The 26545-nt window shown below is 43.5% G+C and overlaps 1 protein-coding gene across 1 annotated transcript in view; it reads left to right on the top strand.

The window, feature by feature from the left end:
- Window positions 1–26545, top strand: part of SFMBT2 (Scm like with four mbt domains 2) — a 102047-nt gene that overhangs the window by 10235 nt on the left and 65267 nt on the right. Inside the window, exon 3 of the mRNA XM_050906264.1 lies at window positions 253–493. Coding sequence (XP_050762221.1) covers window positions 253–493 — 241 coding nt within the window. The remainder of the gene's footprint in view (window positions 1–252; window positions 494–26545) is intronic.

The raw sequence follows: 26545 nt of genomic DNA on the forward strand, positions 1-26545 counted from the left end.
GCAGCTGAGGTTACTGCTGCTGGAGGGCCTCTTTAGAGCATGCAGGACCTTGCGTGATGGGGTATGTGCTAGTGAAGTAGGAACGGTCCTGCCCAGACAGATTGTGAAGGACGTGGTTGGATTAAGGAGCACAATCAACTCATGTCCTATCCCAGAGCTGCTCTTTAAGGGCAGCATGATCTTGCTTAGCTGGGGAGGGGGGTCTCCCTGCAAAGAAGAAAAGGTAACACCATGCCTTTCTCATTTTGTAAGGTTGAAATCAGCCTTCAAAGCAGTTTCCAACCAGGGATGAAATTAGAAGTGGCCAACAAGAGCAATCCAGACACATATTGGGTGGCTACGATCATTACAACATGTGGACAGCTCTTACTGCTTCGTTACTGTGGCTATGGAGATGACCGCAGGGCGGATTTCTGGTGTGACGTGATGACAGCAGATCTTCACCCGGTTGGCTGGTGTACACAGAATAACAAGGTCCTGATGCCTCCAGATGGTGAGTTCTGTGTGTTTTGTTAGGGTCATGCTCTAGTATTGGGCTGGTGGCTAATCTCCAGACTTCCAATCGATCTGGAATGGGTACTGCAGATCCTTAACTGGTGTTGGGTGATGCAGTCAGGGTCAGGTCCCCACGGGTCAATGGGTGATTCAGTTTGCCAGTCAGCCTCTAGCAAAGGCGTGTTTGCCCTAGTTGGTAACAACAGAAGGCGCTTCTATAGGAAGCTGTCTTAACAAGGAAACTTACTGCTAAATCGTAAAGCTGTGATTTTCAGTTAAGGGAGAAAATTGCCCTGTTCTTGTAGGAAGGAAGGATGAAATTCAGAGTGAGAACAAACTAAAATAAGCAAGATCAGTTTGGGTGTAACCAAAATCAAAAGTTGGCTGTGCACTCAAGTGTTTTGCCCTGAAAGTTTAAAACCTTCCATTGCCAGATTCTTGCAGCTTTTAATTCCAATGGTAGATACACGATTAAAGATAGCAAAATTTGGTCATCATAGGTTAGGGCATGTCCTGATTATCAGCTCTTAGGTGCACAAAAGCTGAATGCAAGAGCTGGAGATTACTGAATGGCCATGTGGAACAGTTTGTTAATAATACAATTTGGTCCCCGGTGTTTAAGAAAAATGGGTTTTTTTGACTACGTACATCAACAGAACAGCTGTGTATCCTTACCACTACGTAGCTCCAAGCAGAGGCATACCTGTCACTGTTACTCAGGCCTATTCCCACCATATATCCCATTTATTCTGGATCAAGGGAAGAAGAGATGAATTTAGCCTCCAGCTTGTGCATGCGTGTAAGAAAAGTCTCATTTAAGGATTCTGCTGCTGAAGTTATTCTTTTACTTTCTGTTACATGTGACCATTGAAAAAAGTATATGTGCCAGTGGTGTGCCATGTGTGATTTCTCCTGGTGTAGGAGTTGCCTGACTTCCCACTGAAGTGAGCTGTAGACACGGTCTTTGAATCAGAGCTGACATTCTTGCCTTGCGTCTGCCGAACTCTGAGCTAAACTTACCTTTTTGTTCTGGTCTGTGTATTTTGAATAAACAGAGGATTGATTGCTTAAAAAAAAAGAAGTCTTGAAGACAAATATGGCTGAGAAATCTGTTGGCTTAGCACTAGTAAATCAAGCTGATGTGAGAGGGGTTAGGTATTTTATTTTATTGGTCTCTTAAACTACCTTTTATTATGTGGATTATAATCAATGTTACCAGAAAGGCGTACAGTGCTGTAAACTAAATCTCAAAATGCGAGGGTCAAGGGGTAAGAGATCTTATTGACTGTTGTAATAGAAAATAACGATTGTCTTATAACCGGAGGCAACTGCTTTTCATAGAAATGTTGGAATCTGCTCTTTGGGTTGTGGCTACTTCATGTGAATTGTCTTGCTTGAATGACTGCAAATGTGCAGTGCGTCATACCTCCTTTCTCCTCTGGCTGGGTGATGTAACTGTATACCAGGGTCTTAAATTTGGGCAACTGCCCTGTTTTGGTTTTTTTTCCCCCCACTCTCGTTCTCAGTGAATAAACTCTATTGAATATGTCTTAGTATAGTTTTCAGAAAGAATAAATTAAATGCATAGGTTGTAATTTCAAAAGAGATTTAAGCATTTAAGAGCTTGAGTCATGTTTTGGAATGAGGCATCTAAAATGCCCAGGAGGATTTGAGCCTTCAGGACTTCCCTCACTTGGAAAAGAGAGAGGTCCTAAATGTGCTCGTAAATAGCAGAGCTCCTCTGGGTGTTTGCCTGCAGGGTTCAGCCTGTGGTCAAAGGTGGGTTTTCAAAAGATAGTAGCTCCCATTGGGACACCACAGGGTAGAAACTGAATTTTCAAGAGTGCCCCTTGTCTTCTGTAGGGAGAACTGAGCTCTGACCAGCTTTTAAAAGTAGCTTGTGAGTACTAGACTTACTGTACACAGATGTCTGGAGTTTGTCCTGTGCTTAACTGCTTTGCTGATCAGTGAATGTATCTTAACAAGCCAAACTTCACTGCAGTGCTGAGAGTTTTAGCTGGTGAAGCCTGCAGGATCAGACTTTGCATTGTTATAGAGAACGTGATGTCCTCTATGAACTCTGTGGAGTTTTTTTTTTGCCTTTTTAGCATTGCACGCTATTTTGTTACCAAACCTTTGGAAGAAATGAAAGCCAGCTTCAAATTGCATGGACCCGTTTTCTAAGGGCCTGATTCTGCACATCTTGATTGCAAGGAGGATATCTCTTGGCAAGACCATGCAGACAGCATGGCCAGGGCCAGTTATCTGTCATTAGGGTTTGATTTTAATCAGGAGGTGAAGGCTTTGGTTAAAAAGCAGATCTGCTAAGAATAACTTGTTTAACAGGCAAAATACCAGCACTGGGACAATACTCTGGTTCTGCTTACGAATCAGATCGGACTGATCGGCACTCATCTTATAAATGTGATGCCAGACAAGAATGGTGCAGAGTGATAGGACGAAGAATTTCATTAGATGGGAGAGAGATGTGAAAAAAATGGGCCGGTTCAGCTTAGCAAATCAATAGAGCTTGATTTAATGTTCAGCACAATCGGAGCTTTTAAGGGGCAGCTGCCAAATAATTATTGTTTATGATCCCAACAGAAGGAAGTAATTTAATTTACAGACTGTTACATGATTATTTATTGGGTGACGTTAGTATTGCATCATGGTGCCTGTGAGTGTAATGTCAAGTCATGTTATGTCCTCCCATGACATTATGGTGCAATGCACTAGAATAGGACTGCTCGAGCCAAATACTTGAGTTTGCAATAAAATGTATTGGCTTATGAAAGGATGGTGGGAGTGCGTGTGTGCCTGCGAGCTTCACCCTCCGCCCCCTCCTTCCCTGCAGGAAATCAAAGGAGTAAAATTGTAGTTACTTCAAGCTTTGCCATTAATTATATTTTTCTCATTACAAATCGGTGTGTAATTTGAATTGCAAACTCAACTATCCTGGCAGAATAGATCTGTTTACCATTCAAAGCAAAATGAAAATTATTTAAATTAGTTAATATAGAACTCATTTGAATGAATTGGATGTTTATTCATGAACTAGCTGAGGCAAGTGTGAAGCTGTCCTTATGGTCTGTAGCTTTGGCACTGATCAGCTCTAAAGTCACGTCTTGGGACAGAGATTTCTATTTTATTGCATATTAACTGTGGTGTAGACCAGTGGGTAGCTACTGCCTGATGTAGCTGAGTGTGAAATTTTCATCCTTTCTGACAAGGCCCCTCAGCCATTGTAATTCATATGAGGCAGGACAACCTGCTTCAAAGTTCCTTGACAGTGGCAAGGCTGTGGTGGTATAGTAGGATTTGTTTTCTGCACTATAGGGATGGGGTGGAACAGAGACTTTCCATCAGTTAGTGAAAATTTCCCCATTATATTAGCCTGCGTGGAAACAGGGACAGCCTTTATCCCCTCCTATGTCTTACCCAAGCGCTGTCCTCCTCCTCAGCACAGAGCCAATGCGGTTGTTTTTCAACATCCTCCGTCCCTTGGGATGTTTTACCCGTTGAACATTAGAAATTAAACTCTAAACTTTCCCTTACTAACAATTCCTTTAACTGTGAAAGGAAAAGAGGTCTCTTGCCTCCTTTAGCCTATTATTTCCATGTGCTGTTTTCCTTTGTTGATGACAGTTGGGTTCATGAACACATTTACCATCGGGTAGAAGAGCAGTGTGGAGAACCTGACAAGCGTAGTAGCTAAATTATGCATTGTGAACCACGCGAAGAGCAGGAACGTCTTTTGATTGACACTTGGGTGTTTTTGTACAGATTGCAGATTTACAGCTGAGCCAACAGAGCCGAATCTCTGCTGGCACTATCTTAATGCATTCTGGGATGCGCTAAAGACACTGGACGACAAGATTATTGTGTACACTTGTAATTGCCACGGTGGTTCTGCTTTAATGTTATTGACAGATGGAAATTCAAATAGGGCATTTCTGTGTGCAGATCTGCGCAGTGAGCTTGAGTCTGCTTGCCGTGTAAACCAGAAGATGGGGGAGACTGGAGATGTAAAGAAATACAGCGGGGAGAGAACCAGGTCTATATTTTGATTTTATAATGAACTGGTACAGATGGGAAAATCTCCAAACACGATCTATACCTGGATTTGGTGATCAAGATGATCAATTGTACTGCGACTAGGTGTAGGAGAGCAGCCTTTACTTCTCTGTTACACCAATATAAGGAGGATTAAAGCTGAAAAGCCTGATCGTGGGATGAAGTGAGTCCCTCTTGAATGGTGCTGAGCTTCATCAAGTGAAATATGCCATTAAGAGTGGTGGACATAAAGCATTTTGCCTGCCCAGACTTTCTGTGAAGGTGAACATCATCATTTGGTCACTATTTCGAATAGGTTTTTGTGTTTCACTCAGGTCAGCTTAACTTTTATCCTAGATCCAGGCCAAAGGAGAGGAATTGCACTCAGATTCAAAGTACTGGATCTGATTCTGGGCAGGGTATGGATGAAAAAGAAGATAAAACTTGTGCCACAGCAAGCCGGGTTGCCTTCAAATGACAACTTTTTTTTTTTTTTTTTTTTACCATTATCTGAATCTATCACAGAGCCAAATCCTGCTGTTTGAGATCACTGGTGTAAGGGAGGGGAGAAGTGGATCTGGTTGGCTATGTCAAAACCTATGGCATGAGGACTCACTGGATTCTGCGTAGTCAAAAGGTGGTTGGCTGTGTTGCACAGCTGATTTGTGTGCAAGATGTCAGATGGATGAATAGATAGATGGAAGAAATAAGTTAACCTTGAGCCAATTTTTCCATTTTGTTAGTGCTCAGATGAAATCATCGATGGATGTAGCGGTTAGAACAGATGCTGGGGCTGGACTACAGCAGAAGGTAGTGGGATTGAGAGAAAATGGGGTGCAGGGGGTGGGAACAGGAACAGTGAGGGGAGATGGTGAGACAGGAGCAAAAAGAAGAGCAAGCCTTGAGCAGTCACTTTCTGCTCGAGGTGTGGATTTGGTGTCATTCAAGACTCCCTAGGTGCACAGGAGGCTTTTTTGAGGGGCACAGCTCAGGGTGGTAGTGGAGATGTGGCCCATACACTTGCCTTTCAGCATCGTTCTTGGAGGTCACTTGTGTCCACAAAGCTTGTCCACAGGTTCTTCAGAGAGTGACACAAAGATAATGTTTCTGAAAATAGATGAAGGCCTCCAGAGCTTCTCTCTCAGAAAACGTGATGATGGATGGGTTTTTTTTTTTTTAACCAAAGCCAACTTTTCCCTGGTAATCTCATCCCAGAGGAAATAAAATTTAAACTATGCCTGCAGGTCCGTGATTACAGTGCAGGTAGAGGGATCAGATGGGCAGGGTGGACTTCTCCTTTTATCATTGTGAGGAGTTGGCTTGCCTCCACCAACTTATCTGAGATGAGTTTGCTTTTCTACTGGTATAATTGAGAGCAGATCTGGCCCTGGTTTAGCTCTTTCACTGAAGGCTCACCTGAAGTATTACTTCCTAAGAGCTTGAGGCTGGAGAAGATCAGTAGGCATTCACTGAGCTTATGCTGGTTTACATCAGCTAAGAACTGGGCCCTCGAGCCAAGTAAAATGAAACTCGGAAATCTTCTTTGGCAGGTTGTACTGTCAAAGACTGTGGATACTTCTAAAATAGTATATAGGGTTTTTTTTTAATCTTCTTTGCCCAATCCTTATCCTCTTAGTCCATCAAAACCAAGTTTAGACTGACCTAATGTAAATAGATTGCAGGATTTCTTTATTTTAAATACTGCAAATGACTCCTAGTGCAGTGTTTTATGTGTGCTTTTCAAGTTGACTTTAGCAGACTATTAATTATGCAGGGGTGACATTAGCATAAATAACTAGTCAGCAAATAAATGTCAATTAAATATTCTGTTAGCATAGTAGGCAGCTTTATGCATTGGCATAGAACATTTAGCAGATTATACTTAACGAGTATATAAAAAATAGCATTTTTTTTCTTTGCTCTCCTAATGATGGCAGAGGGGAGGAGAAGAGGGGAGGTAGAAATAATGCCAGCTTTGGCTGAAGAGCCGGGGGTGTTTGGGCTGAAATTTGCCCTAGTAGGAGCCATGTCGGTTGACTCTGATGTCTCTTGGGAGCTTGCAGCAGCTGGAAGTCGCTGGAGCGTATCGTGGCTCGGCATCTCCCCGCCGGCCCCACGTAGCCCCTTGCAGACTTGCTGCCGAGAAGAACATATTTTCATTACAGCATCCACAGTAGTTTTTCCTTCCCTTCCTTGACATGACTTAGATCGCTCAGCCTGGGATGTGAAAATTCAAGAGTTAGCCCGTTGCTCGTGCGTCATCAGGATAGCGTTGTCTTGATAAGGAAAATGGTCTTTTCACTACTGTGTGAAACTGCAAATCTTTTGCATGTAGTGTTGGCTTCAGTTACTTTTGAAAGACTTAATATTGCCAAGTGAGGCCCTTTTAGGGTAACCTGAGTGTAACAGGCCCCCACGTGTCTTTTGGGAATGTAAATTGTTGAGCTACTGTGCAAATGTGGCACAGCCTGGCCAGTGGGACAGGCTTTGCAAAAAGTTTGAGTTGTAGACTTCATCAAATGCAGAGTTTCTGAGCATCTCCAGGTCTGCTGGGCTTGAGGTCAACTTCTTCCGTTTTGATTTTAATATAATTTTTCAGGTCTGGAGGCATAGTTGCAGAGAACCTTGTAGGGATGAGATGCTGGCAGGTTTGTACAGTGGACTCAGGAGTAAATGATTTATCCTGGTGTTTCTGTTGTGAAACTCAAAGAAGAACTGTGTGAATGGGCAATGTGAGGCGTGCGCTGCTCTGGGTTTAGCTGGGGCTGCCATGAGTGGTGGAGGCTACCGAGGGGAAAAATCAATGCTTGGTTAAACATAGGTCCTTTTGTTTCAGGTTTTTCGGGAGTGCGGTGGAGGTGGTCCTTAGGGAACATACGTACTGTGAGGCTCCCAGCCTTGGCTCTGCAGTGACCCCGTGGTTTAGGTAAATGGCGTGGTTTAGGTAAACTGTTGGGCTCTGCTAAGGGGAAGATTTCCCCTGGGGTGAAGCCCCATTGGCTGGGGTCACTCTGTGGTTCTCTGTTGAGATTTTGGTGGAACTGATTTAGAAAAGGTGTTTTTCCCCTTCACAAAAAACATAAATGCAAAGCCTTTGCTTTATTCTCGTCAATATTTTCCTTTGGAAAAAAGTCATTGTTTTTCCCCTCAAAAATGTCAGAACAGTTGTTTCTGGGATTAAATGCCCAAAATGTTGTCTTGAGTTGCAGCAGTACCTTATGGGATTCATACGTGGGTGCTGGTCCCTCCTTGCACTTTTGCCTGGGTTAGACTTTCTCTCACGAGGGTCTGGTCTCTCCTTGGGGAGTCATCCTGAGATGTCTTCTCCTCGATGCTCCACGAGGTGCTCTTGTGCCTGGGGAACCCAGCCCTTGCTGAGGATCAGGCATTTGAAAAACCAAAACCATGCAAGATGGTTTAGGTTTCCAGTAAAAAAAAAAAAAAAGCCCAAAGCTTGCACATGAAGTAGGCTCTGTTTATTAAACGCAAGAAAAGAACACACTTTAATCAAAACCTAATTTTCCAGTAAGAAGCCGTTTCAGCAGAAACATACCCAGCAAGCCTAGTTTCCAGGGACAACAACATCTGCTTATGCTGTATTTATATATATTTATTTTCACAAACAAATGGAGTAAGGGAAACAGGAGCAGGCCTGACCAGACAGCCTGTGGTCCAGTGAGGCAGGGATGCACGCAATGACTGCGGCCACCAAAACTGCGCGGGGCCCTGCAGTGCACCTAAAGTGCCTGCTCAGCATCTGTTTTGGGGTGCTTTTTTTATTGCTCAGGATTATTTGGGGAAATTAGATTTGGCCCGTACCCAGATTAGGTATCAGTGCAACTTCTTAGAGAGGTGACAGTTTCACTGATGCGATTGTCCCCGCACAGTCCTAATGCAAATCCTGGATTTTTGCACACTTACGGGTGGAAAGTATTTTCATTTATGTTTCTAAGTGTAACCTATCCTTATTCCTGTACTGAACTGAGCTATATTGTCAGTAAAACTAGTAAAACAGTATTACATAGTTTTACAGCTAACACTGAGGATAATATAGCACTGTTTACGCTAGTGTGTTATTAACCCAACTTGGAGCATGGATTTAATCTGTAGGTTGGCTGACAGCCGAGAAAGGGTTCAAGAAGAGGTTTCACCGATGGAGTGCGGTTTGGTAACAAATGACTCAAGCATACCGATACTGAAATGAATGCACTTTCTGACTGCTTTTCCCTTGCTTGGGTGGACTGTCTGTCCTGACTTTTATTTCCATGTGTTGCTACCAGTGCATGGTGCCTTCCTCCATAAATGAATGATGTTGCCATTCCCATAGCAGGAACGCTGTAAAGCAGCAGTATGGTTTGCAGCACTGTAAGAGTCCATTTTGGGTCGTACACGGAAGGCTGAACTATTTTAACTACAACTATCCTGTTATGATTAAAGAAGCAGCACCTTGTGTACAAGCAACAGTGGAGCTGAGGATCAGGCTTATTGCAATGAAAACTGAAAGCCTAATCCTTTTATAAACAGTCTGGAGGGGGGATGGAGGTGGGGGAAGGACAAGCAGTGATTTTTGTGGACTTCGACAAGTTATAAATATATCCTGAGTGAAACCAATAGTGTGGAGCTTTATGAAAGATTTAATGAATAAATATTTCATGCCCACATGGTGCTTCTTCAGTAACGCATGCTGTCGGTAAAAAGCAATAAACAAAGAACCTCCTTCAGGGTTTGTTTGGGCTTTTAAATTAAACTAATTTAATCAACTTTTTCAGTCAAGCTTGATATTAGTTCATTTCTGTACACAGCACTGTACTCAGATCTGTTTGTTTTCTCCTGATACCTGTTCTCCTGTTTGGAAGATGCTTGAATATCAAAGAATGATTCATTTCATCCTGCCCCTATGGTGTGCATCTGGGTTTTCAAGGCAGAGAGCACAGTCTGACTTTCTCCTTATCCTACAGCTTGAGGAGTCAGCCATCCTCTGCCATCACAGCTGTAGGTGTTATGGGACCCCAGCTGAGGTTTTCATTATCCAGCAGGGAGATCACTCGAGCATGTTGGTCAATTCTGAATGTAAACAAGCAGGCACCTTTGGAGTTTTTTGGAAGCCTTCAGCACCCAGTTTGCTGCTGCTTGAAGGACCAGAACTAGCCAAAAACGCTCTGGAGTCTGGCCCCACGTGGGCAGCGAGGCTTGCACACTTCTGCACTGGGTTCCAGAGATTTATGCAGGGAGATCGAAATGCTCCTCAAGCTCAGTCTGTTGGCAAAGCTGCGGCTCGGGTGTGCTAGTGCTGTTGCTTTATGGTTGACTGTCACAACAAATGACCAGGAGGAGATCAGGATATGTATTAGCTCTGTGCTCCATGTCTTTGCAATACTTTAAAAAAAATCCTGAGAGACCTGATTTTTCCTTGGGAACAGCAGGACTGTAGCCAATCCATTCTTTCACAGCTGGACCATGCAGGTGAAGAACAGGTAAGACACAGTAGGGAGGTAAAAGCAAGGGTGATCAGAGGGGTAGAGCTAACTCTGGGAAGGCATCTGCGGGCAGGGCTGCTCAATGAGCTGAGGATCTGCTCAAATTTGGCCACTGATGCACCTTTGCATGGGGTGGTGGGGTTGGACACAGGTGCATGGAATGGGACATTTCTCAGCTTCTTTTGCCATGAAAAGGAGTAAAAGTGCTTTTTTTTCCTTCCCCGCCCCTGGTCTGGAGCCACTTATTTTTGTAGTGGGCAGCTTTGGGAATTGAAATTTATCCCTCTTGGCTAGATGGAGTATGTCTCCATGAGGTTTGTGCCACGCTATGGGCAGTGACAAAAAAGAGGGGTTGTGTTAGAAACCGAGGAAGCTTTGCTTGTCCAAACACATGTAGAGCTATATTTAATCTATTTTTTTAGTGTTATTAGGCAATGTGTGAGATTGTGTCTGTATAGATCAAAGCCCAAGCCCTTTGCACAGCAAAAGGGTTCAACTTTGGCAAAGATTGGTGGAGCAAAACTCCTTGCAGTCGTGCTGAGCTGCAATAGTTGACTGATCTAGCCCAAAGTGTTAGCAGAACCAGTTTCTGCTGTGGCTCCTGACCTCCTGCAAGGAAAGTACATTTCAGTGGGACTCAAGCTCTGTTCAGGATGCTCGGAGGGCTTAAGATGAGCAGTTGAGACCCCACGGCTTTGCCTTCTGCTGCTCGCAATTCTGGTCACAGTCTGCAGGATAACACTGCAGCCACTGCTGTGACTAAACCATTGGTTTTGGACCTGACATTTAGTACAAGTTGTGCTGGAGGAACAAAGATACGGGAGGAAAAGAGTAATTGCAGCGTGAGGCAGAGACTGTGAATGAGAAGCTGTATTTCCAAGGAAATACTGCAGGAAAAGGCTGCGAGAAGACATCAGGCTTTTCTGTGAGTAGAGATTTCCTGAGATTTCCTTGTTCTTTAGCAGCAGGTGAAACGGGGTGGATTTTCGGAAGGTACCTTTGAGACCATTTCGGGTAAAATCTCCCTTTGACGATTGTTGCAAAAAGCCCCTTCCATCCATTGCACAAAACAACAAAATCCTCCTCCCAAGATATTTAAGTGCTAAGGGATGGAAAGATGTAAATTATTTTACAGTTAAAGTCACGATGAGGCTCCTAATAAAAAATGTGGTTGAGGAGACAGTAAGTTTTAGAAGTACTGTCCCTGTTGCTCTGTGTTGAGCCACCATTTGACATCATCCAACTGTTTGGTGCAAAGCATATGAACACAGAACAAAATGTAGAACAGTTGAGGATCGGTTCACTGTCGAGCAGAAGACTTGCGGCCCCATTTTTAGACTTGGTGAGTTGTCACTGAGGAGACTGCAATGTCATTATTCAAGCAGATACCCCTGAAGTGTGCGCCTCACTCGTGACGCTGGAGATCTCCACACCTTGAATATCCAGCAGTGAATATCCAGAGTTGTTCTTCCACACTCACGCCAGCTCCTGGGACATGTGCTCTGAAGCTGTGGAGCTAGAAAGCCCAGAAATGATAGAAAAATGGGAGGATTGACCCTGAAAGCATAACAGTGGATGCAAACCACTCTTTTTTGACATGGTCAACTTAACTAATGTCCAGCTGAATGCATTTTTTATAAAATGTTCTTTAAAAATTATTATTTTGAGAGATTTTAAATAGCCATTCTTGGTAATTGCATATAATTTCCCTTCCCCAGTCTCCCGTAATTTCCCCCAGAGGAGTTTTGGAATGGAAATGCCAACTCAACTGTAAGACTAGGCCTAGGTAGTTAATGTGGTGATATAATATGTAAAACATCGACAGACATAAATAATTGCCATTGGAGACATCTGTTGCGACTTAAAAAACCTCTACCATTCATATTCTAAGTCAGGCACAGTTTTGGGTCTTTATATCAGAGAAGGAGGTGACTTTCTGTGCATTGCTGTAGGAGCTGGGAAGAGTAAATAGCACAAGGGACTTGATCCAGAGCATGCCGAAGTTGATGTACACGTTTCTTCAGTGGACCTTTTTTGATCACGTTGAAGATTAAATTGTATCTATTCGAGCTGAGCTGACAGAGGATTTTCTGTGCTCTTTTAGCCAAGGACAAGCCAACGTGTCTAGTGTCATGTCTTCAGCAGAGCGTTCCTTCAGGTGCACCTAGGGGCGCCTCAGATCTTGCTCGTGAGGAGCATGCATATAGCGAACTCGGGAAGCTGCTAGTGGCAGATGCAAGCGCCAGCATGATCCCAAGCCAGCTGTGACTTGCACTTGATTTTTCCCTCATTACGCATGATAATGTGGGCTCCCAGTCACCATGGAAGGGGCTTGCTTCCCTCCAGACCATATGCTCCTGGAGCCCGTGGAGGTAGCTGTTACGCAGTGCAGAGATTTAAGTGATGCTCCTATAAAGCATTTTCCTGATGACAATTAAAAATCAATTCCTCTAACCCGGATTCCAAGTTCTGGGTGAATTCTGGCTTTTTGGCATGACATTGGAAAGCTTTTGCTCGGAATTTCCAAATGACTCGTTTCTATATCTGTGTGTGTGCTCTCATTTCTATTTGATTTTGGTCACAAAAGAAAAAAAAAACAACAAGCAAATAAGCTTAAGGACATGCTGAAACCCTTCCTGATTGATGGTTTATTTTGTGTTGAGAGGCAGAGCATCCACCTCCTGTGTTTGTAGCAAAAAAAGCTTTTTCCCACACTGTCACTGTTGGGAATGGATGAAGAAACGAGGGGAAAGTCAGCATTTTCAGGTCGTGGTGTGAAAATGCAGGTACTTCCTAAAGTGCTGGAGTTAATCTAGAAGATGTATCCAGGGAAAACTTTGCCACACTCAGGAAGCCATCCTGCTATGTATTGTACAAGTTTTACTGAAGAGGCTCTGCCGTGATGAGTATGGAGCCTGAAGAGGGGGAAATCCTGTAATTCTCCCATCCTAAGCAACCCTGGGAAGGTCACCGAGGAGTCCCTGGCTATGTGAGGCATCTACACCCTGAGCATTTGACTACTGAAGCTACCTCTTCCATAGGGTCTGGCTTTGCTTTGAGCCATTCTGCTGTTGTCCTTGAACTTGTCAGCCTGGACGTCAGCAGGTGGCTCCATTTGGAAGGCCTCTTTCCTGTAGAACATCTACAAAATTTATTTAGAAACAAAGAAGCCAAAAAAACTTGGAGGAAGCGTTGTGTGATGAAGATGAGATTAAGAGCTCACAAACCAGCTGAATGAACCGTGGCTCTGCACTAGGATTTGGGAGCCTTCGATTTAGCAGTGAAGGCATTTGGGTTCATCAGAGCATCATCATGTCCAGTCAACATGTCCCAGAGTGATGGAGAAGCTAATGTTTTAGAATTCAAAGGAGGTCTGGAGCACTGTGGAAAAGCTGCTGGCATTTCAAGTCCTGTAACACGTTGTTATTCTCATTTCAGATTATGCTTTGCATAATGTTCCATGTTGATCTCCAATTCAGATCTAAAGTCTTCAAAGTTTGGGGGATGTTTTTGATCCTGGGATTTATAGTTCAAGCCCTTTTCTAGTTCCAAGTGAAGAAAACACATGTTTAGCAAGCGCAAAATGAGCCTTGATGGAGTATTTCTTTGATGGTGTTGCGATGATGATTAGGAATTTACATCTTGCGCATAGGATGTTAAGCACCTCATGGGGCCTGGCTGTGCTTAGACTCTACCATTAATTTTGGGAAGGATGCATGATGAATGTTCATAAGGCCCTCTAGGTTCTGATTTGTGGTGCTTACATCACACAGCTGAGAGGCTCCAAAGTGATTAAATGGGATTCGATCATTAGAAGCTGGCAATACAATTCTGATTAATTACAGCATGCACTGCAAAGTGTGAAATGAGTTTGGTTTTGGTTTTTTTTTTTTAAACATGTGTTTCTGCTTCGTGGGGTGGTGTCAGAGGGTGAAGTCGTGGTGAATGAGGCTTGTTGGCTGTTTCCGTGATAATTTGGGAGTGTGCTGGCTCACTCTTGGGTCATGGGGATGGTTAGATTTCCAGTATTGTCCCATGCTCTGGGCATGAGCAGTGAGATTTGGGGACAACCATGGGCAAATCCTTAAATTAGACCTAATGCATCCTGCTTTGCTGTTTGTACCTCGCGGCACTGTTCCTCACCAACTCAAACACCGTGGCACCAGCCTCCTGCCTGAGTCCTGGCAGGGTTTTCCCACAAGGTGTCCCTCTGCCTCTCATCTCTGAGATGCGTCTTTGCCCTTGTGTTGGGGGTCCAGGCCAAAACTAGTAATGGCTTGCTTTTTCTTTCAAATCACTGCTTGTGTCTTCAAAAGAAGGCACGGTTTGAGACTGCCAGTCTGTGGCCATACAGCCAGGGACACGTTTCACCTGTCTGTAGCCATAACACCTAATAATCTCAGATAATGTGAGACTAGATGCTTAAATTTTAGATAGGTTGTGTAGAGTGAGGTGATTCTAGACTTGTAGTGTCTGTCTAAAGGCAGAAAAAGTAAAAAATGTGCTTTTGGCTCTTCTCTGGGTCTCATGCATAGCTGGTGAATTTGATAATAGGAAAAAAAACCTTTAAGCATTAACTAAAACTTCCGTCCTTTTTTTTATTTTTAATTGATGTTTCCCACTAGAGCTAAGAAAGAGTTGTCTTAATTATTCTTCTGTAGCGTATTAAACAATACAATGCATATAATAACCTGCAATCATCATCCCCACTAATTCTCATCTTTCTGTAGAAGGTGGAAAAAGAAAAACAAACCAACAAACCCAGAATGGATTTCTTGGACATCAGGTCCCTCTATACGTCTTCTATGTCTTGGTGCTTTTGTTCATAGTGGTTATTTGCTTTAGACTGTTGGCATTGCCAGGGAAAAAAGGTAATTGTGCAGTGAACTGGTTTATGCTTTATGTAAGAACATTGTGCTGCTGTAAATTTGTTGCATTTTGCAGAGCTGTCTGAATAGCCTTCAGAGAGCGACTGTGGGATTTAGAAGTGAGAAAAGGCACTTAGTATGTGAGATAATTGGATAGAGTTTGGGGGCGTGAGGTCAGAGCCTTGGGCACAATATTTATACTGCAACGACATCCCCTTACAGAATGGCCCATAACTTTTAGCTGTTGTTATGCCACAGAATCCATTTGGGGCTGGCCTGTGAGATCCCAAAGAGACAGGGCATAAAAGTGTGCCTCGTGTCCATTTGCAAAGGCGAGCCAAGAGGAGAGCGTTCGGCATTTGGATCAGGATCGGGTAACCTCCAGGCCTCCCTTTCCTCCACTAGCTCCACTTTCTGGCATCAGAGAGATCCGGTGCAATACAGTGTTATGTGAAAGACCCCTGTACTAATCCGTAACAACTATTGGCATGGTCCAGTGTGTGCCCAACAGTGGTCAGAGATACTAATTCAGGGTATGAACCAAGCTGATGGCTATATTGCAATAGTTCTGGCTATGTTTATGAATGCTGACTTGGATGGGGATTTATCCAGGAATTACTGCATTTTGCTTTGTAGACATACCTTTTTCCTCCTTCTACACTTCTCTTCTGGAACTAGGACACAGGGAGCATATGAAGTGCTGTATGTAGGCTTTACCACAGTGATGATGGACAAGCAGCATGCATACATCCTCCCCGATGGCTTTCACAACTTTTAAATCAGAATTTTACAAAGTGTCTGTGCACCTCTGTCTATCTGCAACAGCAAATCTCTGTGCCTGCAAAGATGACTAAATGCCTTCTTGGTTTTCACCCAGAGGGGCTACAGCTTGGAAGCAAATAGCTGAGCAACGGCCTGCGAAGCGCAGTTTTGTGCAGGGAATCTGGTGCAGGTACCTGCGTCTCATACAGGCACACACATAACCCATCTTCTGCAGTCACACTCTGAGGTCTGTGACCTGGGCTGCTTCTGAGCGCTTTGGTTAAGGTGCTGATTTTGCCTGGAAAACAGAGCTCTTACAATTTTATTTTTTATCTCTATGGGATAAAAATGGATTTAGAAATTACAATCAAAATACCAGGTTCCCCCCCTCCCTGAATGGTCCCAAACTGCTGATTTGACAAGGCGTTCATTAAGACCCCTGGGTCTGAAGATTGGGACTTGGAGCTCTCATCGCGCGTGATACATCTCTTCTGCGCGCTGAGCATGGCGCTTAATGCAACTGGAGGAAAAAATAATCAAGGAACGTACGTGGAGGCTTGGGGTTAAGTGGCGAGAGCCGTGGAGTTTGGATGCTCATTTTCACAGTGAGCCGTCGCCCTAATGGACATTGATACTAATGATGGAGGAACCCCTATGGCTATATGGTTTGTTCAGAGCTTTCAAACGCTGGGCATTGCCTGGCTTTCAGAAATACCTTCCAGGAACTCTGTCTGTGTGCGTACACGTCTGAGACCATTTAAGTCAGCCGGTCCTGCTTAATTTCTAATACTGTTGTTGATAATGAAATTTAGTTACCTTGAACCTAGAACTGAATTGGGCAGAGAGCAATGTTACTGCTGCGTGTAAAGAGGGTACAATCTCTGTTTAGGTAAGAGTGAAGGTAAGAAATTTTGGAGAAATGGAAACCACTTGCTCTGAGTGAAACACCATGACCTTTGTAGTTACGCATCAGGTTTCCTCCTAATTTATCGCATAGGTAACCAAGAATAAAATTGGCCCTTTTTTACCACGTTGGATGCTATAGCAAAATCAGAATAATCAGCCTTCATTCATGCCTGCAGATACAAGAGAACAGATAACGGACCCAAGTAAAAATGTTTGTGTCTGGAGGATCTTTTGTGTTCCTGAGTAAGTTGCCAGGTGTCTGCTCTTCCCGATTCATGGTGGTGTAATGGGGGTGTTTCTATTGTTTGGTACCTAATCTGGATGATGAGGTTTCAGAATTGTGTTCCAGGTGAAATAAATGTAAAAACACTTTAAAAAATAAATAGATAGGGTTATGCATGGTAAGTGCTGTAAAAAGTTGAATGCTTCATCCTTGAATACCACCCTGTTGAGGCTGGATGGCCGCGGGTGACTTTTTGTTATGCTGAGGGACCAGGTGGATGAATTGGTTGCATCCCTGCAAGGCTGAGGATGGGAAGAGACGAGTTCCTCTCACCTCTTGCCATCTCCCACCTGCATCTCGCTCTCCCTCCTCCCCTGTTCCCGTACTCCCAAGGGAGAGCAGTGCTGTGTCTTGGTGGTCCCTGGCTGTGAGGTGCCGCTTGCGCCTGCATGAAGTCTTCTTACAGCAAAGGGACGTGACAAGTACAAATAGAGCTGATAAATTTGCTGCTGTTCTTTATCTACATAATCTGATTGCAATTGATAGATAATGCCACCAAGATAGAGCAGAGCTGCTTCCCATTATCAACACACCTCTCCCTTTTATCCCTTTTTTTTTTTATTTTAAATAATCCAGGGCAAGTAGAGTATTGACTTTAACTGAAGGGAAGTAATTAATCACAGTACTTATGAGTAGATCATTTACTGCAGTTTGCATGCAGGATGGCTACCTGAGGCCATTGCACTCAGTCAATCAAGGCAGGCTGATACGGGTTAATGGCACACGGGTCACCGTGCTGTTGGGATTTATTAGGCAAATTTCCCTTCTGATCTTGGGCAGTTTAACTTGTAAGCAGAAAGCCATAGCAGCGGGCTCTCAGGAAGAGAGTGTCTGTTTCCATAGTGTTGTGTTTGAGGTGAAGACAGCTGAACCTACTTCATGGAAGTGCCTCAGCAGTTGCTGGTGGTGACCCTCCTGCCAGTTATTTCTTGCTAGGCAAAGTGTCTTGCTAGGCTTCCTGAGCTGCAGTGAGTTAATGGAGAGGATTGCTGCAAGATCTTGCATCATTCAAAAAACTAACTTCCACGTCCTTTCCTTCTTCCACCTGTAGTTCCCACAGCTGAGTTGGAGACATAGCACAGGCCAGAGCAAGCTTCAAGAAATGAAAAGCAACTCCCAAACCACCCGCTGCTTTTTTATTGTTAAAAAGATAACAGTTAATTAAGGACTAGAGAAACCTGAGAGGAATAGTGTGCATGTCTGTGAAGGACTCAAAGGATGTTAGGAAGTAAAGTCTCCTGTGGACAATGAGACAATTTTTTGCACGTGAACTTGCTTGTTTTGACCGAGGGAGTATAAGTGGATCATTTCTGGAAACCTTGAATGGCGGCAGGAAGGATAACAGTAGCATTATACTGAAATTCAGTGTAGTTGCATAGAAAAAACTATACGGGAATTCTTCAGGTGAGAACCTAAAGCGAGTGTACAAGAGCTACTCATTCTCCTAGAGATATCACACTTCCTTCTAACATCTGCTTATTAGCCTGTTGTAAATTCATATGAATGGGACCACAATGTACTGCTGACTCCAAGAATGTATTTTGAGCACATGTATTCTTTGACGGACAGTTGCTTATAACTTCTCGTTTCTATGAAAATGCCCTATATATAATATTTTCTTTGAAGGCTTTCCATATTTAAGACAGGTGTATTTCTATATTCAGGTGATGCCTGAGCTCTGAAGTTGGGATCTCTTGATATTTATGGCTGCATCATTAGGAAATCAGGTCAACAGCTTTTGATGCACTTTTTTTTTTTTCTTTTTTGGACTGCATTTTCATTATTTTGTGATCTGATTCAAACCGCAGAACTCTGCTGGTGTGAGAACAGAAGATTGTTTGAAGTTTTGAGTAAGAAAGTTGTTTGAAGATGTCTCCAGCCCTGTTCGGCTTTTTCCAGGGAGCCTACAAAAGAATCCAAAACAAACAGTCATTTTTATAGAAAACGCCATTAAATCACTAAGTAGCTTTTTTAAAATTTATTTATTTATTTATTTTATTTTGGAAATGCCTAATGGGGGATCTGGCTTTGTAGGGTATGCAGCAGAGGATGTTCCCTGCCCTGAAGGACTTGGGGAGGATTCAAAAGCAGTGTAGACACAGCTTGAGCCCTTTGCTTAGGGGCACGGGAGGAGGGACAGCACTCACACCCCCATCCTATTTTCACATCCAGTCTGGTTCACAAGGAGGTATATAGTTCAGCAAGCTGAATGAAAATGTTTGCATTCAACTGTTTTCTGTCAAAATGCTGTTTTATCAAAATGGAAATATTTTGTGAGAACATGTCAGTTTTGACAAATTGTTTTGATGGGTGAAGTCTAAACAAATTGTTTTAGCATTCTATGTTATTTTGATATAAAGACATCTCATTTTGACTCTATCATTTAGACCTTTATAATGTATTTATAACATTTATATGTTAAGACTTTTATAACATATAAATATTCCATCAAATGTGTGACAACTTCAAAAGCAAATATCAATATTATAAAGTTTCTGTATTTGTGCAATATGCTATTTACCTTCTCAAAAACTGCCTATCTTAAATATATATATAATATCCATATATCAACTTTTGAACGTCCTGAATTACTTGTTTTGAAAATTTATTTTTTTAGGAGATCCTGATATTTTAGTTTATTTCATAATGGAGTTACAAGAATTGCCCAGGTCCTGTCCAGCTATAATTCCTCTTTGTTAACCGTTTTTGTCATTCCAATCCTAGGAAGGAATTAAATTTTTAATAATAAGAATAGTTGCCACAATGAGAGTATTGTCACTTAGCAGATCTATCCCGAAGATTTTGAACCATTTTCTAAAGCTGTTTAAAATGCTGTTCCTCGCTTCACATATGAGAAAATTGAAACGCTGTTGTTTAGAGGTTGATGGGGTCCAGTGGGCGTTCTCCAGTACAGGTGTTGACAGGTTGCTGGTGATCCTGGGTTATTAAAAAAAAAAACAAACGTGAAAAACATTCTTTCTAATGCTTTATTTTTTTTCTTTGAGTAAGGACAAAAATGAACGTAATTCGATGCTATTGCTTGTCCTGGGCCCCGTTACTGGTGGCAGCAGCTCAGGTCCTCTCAGATGAGCTAGTGTTAGGTTGTCCTCAAGCCTGCAAGCTTGTATTCAACATGCCTGAATGGTACGTAGATAGATGGGCATACTCAATCATGTGTTGTGTATTTTTTTGTTATCATGCATTAGTTTGAAGTAATGGCACACTACTTGCTCGATGAGCTCTGGTAGCTGGAAGCATGGTCCTGGCCCACTCTACCTCTGTGCTTCTTATGCGTTCCCTTGTGGCTAGGAAGGGCAAGGGTATCCACGGGGTATGCAAAGGTGTTTCTGAGGAGTAGCTTATTTAAGTGCTGTAACCCCATAACGAGTTTGTGCTACTATTCGTTTCATTTACTGAATGCAGCAGTTCAGATTTCCAAGTCTTGCTCTTGTCAGTCGAGGGAGTAGTTTGTCGGGGGGGGAGGAATCATAAAAAGGCAAAAAAAAAAAAAAAAAAAGCATGTTCTTTCCATTGTCTTCTCAGTCTTTCAGATTTCAAGGTTTTTCCTGTGCTTTGCAGTGTACTGTTCTTGCAAAAAAAAAGAAAAGGAGGATTTTCATGTAAACCCATGACCGTGGGAGAAGTGGCTTTAAGAAAAACAGCAACTACTAGGAGACTAGATAGAATCCCAAGAGTTGGTAATGTGATAATAGTATCTCATATTCATTGAATGGAGCGCCTGTGACTCAGTGCTTTCATGGGACTGTAAATGTTCTTTTAATCTCTTATTTCTCTAGAGAGGCAGATAAATCTGAACCCATTATACGCTGTGGCTGAGGCAGGGCACAGAGATTTACAGGATTGCAGGGGCAGCCGGTTGTACACCGGGAATGAAGCTGCTGTCGTGGCTCTCCAGCGTGTGGTTAGCGGGATTACGGGGGATGCGGTGATGCAGGGTTGCAGCGCTCTGGCCGTTTTCGACCGCTATTTGCATGGTTTCATGGTCAGCACGCACAGTGCAAGGGGAAAGGGCTGTTTTGAGCAGCTGATGGTGAAAACCTGGTGCACAGTGAGCGATGCTAGTGGTACTTTGCACATCAACCACTGACCAGGTTGCAGCAGCCCCTGGTCCTCAGCTGCTGCCACGATGCCCAGGTTTGGAGCAGTCAGGTCCAGCCACGGCCCGGAGTCGGTTGCTTGGGAGAATGAGATGAATGAGTAAAAGTGAGAAAATGGCAGGGAGTCGAAAGGGGAGAGAGGAATGGGAGTCAGAGAGCATGGGGGCATGGTGAATTGAGTAGAGAAAGAAGTGGGAAGAATTATTATTATTATTTGAGGGATATTGGGTGCGATCCGTTTTTTGATGGAGTTCAGCCCTGTGGAAGGGGAGCTCAGTTTTATAACCTGTACCGTCACTTCTGCGGAAATAAATAGAGTCTTAATGTGGAAGGGTCCTTTTTCTTTCTAATTTAAGAATCTGCTGTAATATCTGCCAAACTAGAAGCTGCTTTCTGAAATGAATATTTTTCATTGAAGGAGGCAGGAGGGCTTTGCATTATCCTGCGGGAGACGCAAAGGTAGTGTGCTGCAAAGACTGCAGCGGAGCAGGTTTGTACTTTTGCAGGTGTGGATAAGTTCACCAAGGTCTGTTAGGAGGAGGCAAAGCCTGGGCGCAGCCTCACCTAGCCCAGCCCGGCACTGAGTCTGGGAATTGGTGCACCACTACGACTGCTCCTCAGCAATTGGGGAGAGAAATGTGAGATCTTTCTCAGGTCTTTCTGTAGTGATCTAGATCCAGATGGATTTTCCTCTCTCTGCAGTTAGTCCTGCATGAGTGGAATCTGGAGCGGAGCTATTGACTCTGCTATGGATACACCTTGGCCCAGCAACGTGGAGATCTGGCTTCTGTTTTGGGCTGCTTTGCTCTAAGGCAGGTGGTTCTGTGGCATTTTTATGGCAGGAAGATGCTTTGAAGCCTTTGGCCTTGGAGCTGCAGCGGTGTGAAAACAACCACCCATGCCAGCTCCAAGACGAACTGAACCCAATCCGAAGGAAACGGGCACATCTGTGTACGCAAGCTGCAGCTCCAGACAGGGCCGTGGTGTTGCCTCCTAAACCTGGAAAGAGGAGCAGTTACGAGAGCATTGGCATTTCAGGAGCATCACTTTGTGCGATGCGTGCCTTGTGTTTGGGCTGTACTGTGTCTAATCTGGTGCAAGCTCTGACCGATGCTTTTTCCATGGTGAGAGCGTTGCTAATACCTGTCTCCCCTCTGGATTATCTAGTGTTTAATCGTTCAGTTCAGCTCACACTGTGGCCTTTGCATCAGTGGGATCACTAAACTGAGTGTTTTTCTCTGCTACCATGTCTCTGCTTCTCTTGAATCATTTCCTCTCACTGTGATAAATTTGATGGCAGTTGGCCCCCAGGGTCTCAGACCATTGTGCAATCTTGTATCGGTCACTTCTGTGCACGGCAGACCCTGTGCGGGACTGGCACTAAGATGGGTACGTTGCTCATAGCAATATTGGGACTCTTGGTCAAGCTCTGTCCTCGTAGAGCATCAAAGCCTCATACTCTAGAAGACCAATCAGTGTGATTATGTTACTGTTGTCTTGGTCAAGCAAGCCATCATTGCTTAGGGTATAATTTCCAAAGTAGCCTCAATGTAACTAGAATATCTCAAATGCTTTCTTGTCATTGGGCCTATTTGGAACCCCATTGTGGTGTGGGTGACAGTCCCTTTCCAAGGTGTCATCTTCACAGGTGAGCTGTGCCTGGTGAGGGAAGGGTGGGTGTGCAAAAGGACAGGTAGCTTTCAGTACTTACTCCTGCTTGGAGAGGATTTTATGCATTGGTAAAAGTCTTCCTCCCAGTTTTGTCAGCTCCGTGGATTGCGAAGAACGAGGGATGTTTCCTCCTATGCCACCCAGGCAGAAGACCCAGGGACTTTCTTACTATGAAGATTTCTTATCACCTTTTGAGTCTATGCAGCTCAGTAAGAGATAGAGTGGCATAAATTAGGGTGACATTAATAATGGACTTGTAAATTACTGCTTGTGCCCATCACACTTTGTGGTTGGAGGGGGCTCGTCAGAGTATTTCCATTTGAAGGTTTGAAGGGCACATTTTGTCTTCTGTGGCTTTTCGCCTTTGTAGGAGGACCTACCTCCCTGCATGAAATGGTTCTCTTTGAAAGGATTTGATGAGGAGGTTTCTTTTGCTTTATTTCTTGTGTGTTTCCCCTGCCTCCCACGGCACCACAGACATTAGCTGAGATCCTGGAGGTGCATTCAGCTTGACAGGTTCTGGGTGCGGGAAGTTCACAGAGGTCTTCTGGGAAGATGGGTCCATTGAAAGCTAGAGAAAACATGGATATCTGAGCCCCGTGGACCACTCCTGACTCACTGAAGTTATTTAAGGAAGGAAAAATTGTTCTGAAAGTAGCAATACTAGTGGAGCTTAGGTCCCCGTGGAACAGGATCCTTTGTCCTGTCCACCTTCCCATCCCACCGGTTGGCCAACCAGCTGCAGATGGGCTCTAAAAGCAGAGTTCTGCCAGCCTGTCTGCAGTAGGAGAGGTTCAGTTGGGTCTTCTGTAGCTAACAAGCGAAAAAGTGAATTAGCAGTTGAAAATCAGTGCTTCAGTTCACAGGTGCTGAGTCTGATACACCAGAGAAGCACCAGCATTTCTTGAGATGGATGCTCAGGTTGGGTGCCCATGCATTACATACACTGCCAGCTATTCTCATTTACCCAGCAGATTTTCCTTTGTTTGAATATTCTTGTTTAACATTTTGCTTGGTCCTCGAAGGCTTTTGCAGATATCGTGATGATTCAGATTCACTTCATTACTACTGAAAATTAATATTTGCATTGTAATGACTTGAACTGTAGTACTGAGAAGGCTGATTGCGCTCTATAGGCACCGAAGAAAGTGCAAATCCCTGTTCCTAAAACTTGCAGTGCAATCTATTCTCTCTCAGAGGTTTTCAGAGTCCCTTTATCTACACTGCAAAAGAAGAATAAAATAAAGCAAAACACCAGATCTTAGATTTGTTTGGGGAGGATGGCTCTGAAACCACTCAGAAACTGGGAGTAGCTTGTTTTTTCAGCTGAGTCTGTTTAGTCTGAAAACAAAGGTCACGTTGGCACTTTTGGACTTTGGAAGCCTGTAATCCAAATTTGAATGTGGAGAGGGGCACCATCTTATTTAGGTGTCGAAAAGCCGTGAGGTGCAAGCCTTTTAAAAATGACAAGGGATTTTTTTTGAGAGGCTTTAGAAGGGGGACTGACTGACAGACAGTAAGATCTGTGAATCGGGCACCGTTAAGACGTCTCGAATCGGGCATCTGGAAATGGAGGCCCCTGAAATCTGTTGTGAACTTTGAAAATCCTATTTCCCGCCTCCCCCCCCCCCCCACACTTCTGCCAGCTTTGGAAGTTTGAACCATGTTCTTTTTATCACATTTGTCATTCCTTAGTAATGAAGCTCTGGCATTCAAAATTTGGCTGTCAACTTTGTGGGTGTGAGCCAAAATGAAGTTCAACTTGCACCTTTCTCTGAGGCACCCAGTGCTGTTCACAGCGAGAGGCAGAAGTCTGAACTAGAGGAACTCCAGTCTCATTCATTATGGCAATTACTATCTTCTCACTGATGCCAAAATTAAGCTTGTTTTCTTTATCCTAATGTAGGTGGACAGGAACTGATGAGGTGTACGCAACAGGAATGTTGAGAGAGAAAGTGCCATGTATAAACCATTTCTTCTCAGGCTATGCCTTCATCTTAAATAATGTAAAGGTTATAAATGTCCTGGAAATCATGCAAAATCAGTGCTACAAAAGACTTAGAATGGTTCCAGGCAAGTTCAAGTATTATTTTATAGAGGCTCAAGTCCAGCACTTTAAGGTTTGCTAATTTTAAATACATTTAAATACACTTTTAAAGTCATTTAGATCTATAAACTGAATGTATAGTTCAAGTGACGTTGGGAGAACTGGCCTTTGGGGAAGGAGCACATCTCAGAAATGAGGTCTGATGTAAGGTCTGCTGGGCATGGCTTCTGTCTTTGTCCGTGGCCGACTGTATGGATTGTATAAGGTATTTAGGATATAAACTGAGTATGGGCCAGAGTCCAAGTGTGCCAAGCACCCATGCTGGATGGAAGCCCAACCATGAGCATGTTGTGCCAGGTTTTGTGGCAATGTCTCATAACTGTCCTTGGGCAAACCCAATGCTCCCTCTTTGCATTTCTTTAATTCAACGTTTGGCAGCAGATGGCTTGAAGGTGCATTTTGAGAAGGCTCAGGTTTGGTCTCCTTGTCTGGAGGTAACGTTGGCAATATTTGTGCCCACATGCTGTTTGCATTTGCAGTCTGAAGTCCTCCTGCTCTAACCACTGAGATTGCACCTTCTCAGAGGTCCAAAACCTCAGGTTCTGCATTGTCGGGGCAGTGCAGTAGCTGACGCCCATCTCTGGGAAGGACTGAGAAGTCGCAGTCACTGAGCTTTTAAAACACGTAGAAATCCCACCCTGATGTGTGTGAAGGCGCAAAGTGCTTCAGACTGGATTGCTCTTGGTTGACTAATGTGGTATTTCCCTAAAGCGTGGCGCAAAGGACTCCGCTTCCTTTGAGCAAACCATGAGGGCTGCTATCATTTAATTACTCTGGACCTACGCTGGTTAATTACAGCCCTTCCTGGGCTCCCCTGTGGGGTAATGGTCTTTAAACCATGTATCCAGTTGTTTGTTCAGAGGAAATGTTTTAATTTTCAAATGCTTGTGATTTTTCCCTTCTATAGGTGTTGCTATGTTAGCAATGTAACTATATCACTGTTGGTTATCTTACTCATAAGTAAGATTTTTTGGGAGAGAAAGATGTTTCTGATGTAATTTAATTCCCATTTATAGGCAGATGGAATTAAAGTCTGGTTTCCAATTGCAAATGCACAATGCATTCGAAGAGGCATCTGTATCTCTGAAGCTGAGATTTGCTGAATTGTCTTTTGGTGCCCAACTTTTACTGATTTCAACAAGAACTGAACCAGAATTTGAATCCCAGAGGCAACATTTCTGTATTTCAGTTCAAATCTTACGAAACTGTGTGGATACAGATGCTAAAGTAACACAGGCTTACAGTGTTTAGCTCAGAAATTATTCAAATTTCTTTTTAAATGAAATAGAAGTTCCTGATAAATTCTTCAAGTCTTTCTTCTTGCAAGTGTATTGACTCGGCAGCTGACATGTGATGTTTTCAGGGCTGATTTTTCTGCTTTGTGGGGGAAAGCACCTGGAGTTTCTGTTGTCCTGTCGAGGAACTGAAGGTTTGCACAGCTTTTTTTTTCTCAGAGGTCATTAGTGAACATACAAAGAGACTTTATAAACCATATCTGAGCCTATGTGATAAGCAGGAAACAAGTGATTACACAAGCAGTGGCCAGTTTTGCGTGGGAGAGATGGAGATGATAAGCCACGCTGTTGTAAATTACTGTCAGTGTCTACAGTGGAGCAACAGCTTCCCTTATTTTGGGATGTAACCGTGTGCACGGGTTGCCCAAGGAACTGGACACCAAACCAGCTTTTCTCCTGGTCTGGCTTGCAATTGTATCTGAAACTTTAGAGCTGGTAAACCCCGAGGATGCACCTTACACGTGGCAAGTCCATTGCAACCTGCTGTGCTAAGCATTTCTTTTCTTTCCT

Source organism: Gymnogyps californianus, chromosome 1 (genome assembly GCF_018139145.2).
Source record: "Gymnogyps californianus isolate 813 chromosome 1, ASM1813914v2, whole genome shotgun sequence".
NCBI lineage: Eukaryota > Metazoa > Chordata > Aves > Accipitriformes > Cathartidae > Gymnogyps > Gymnogyps californianus.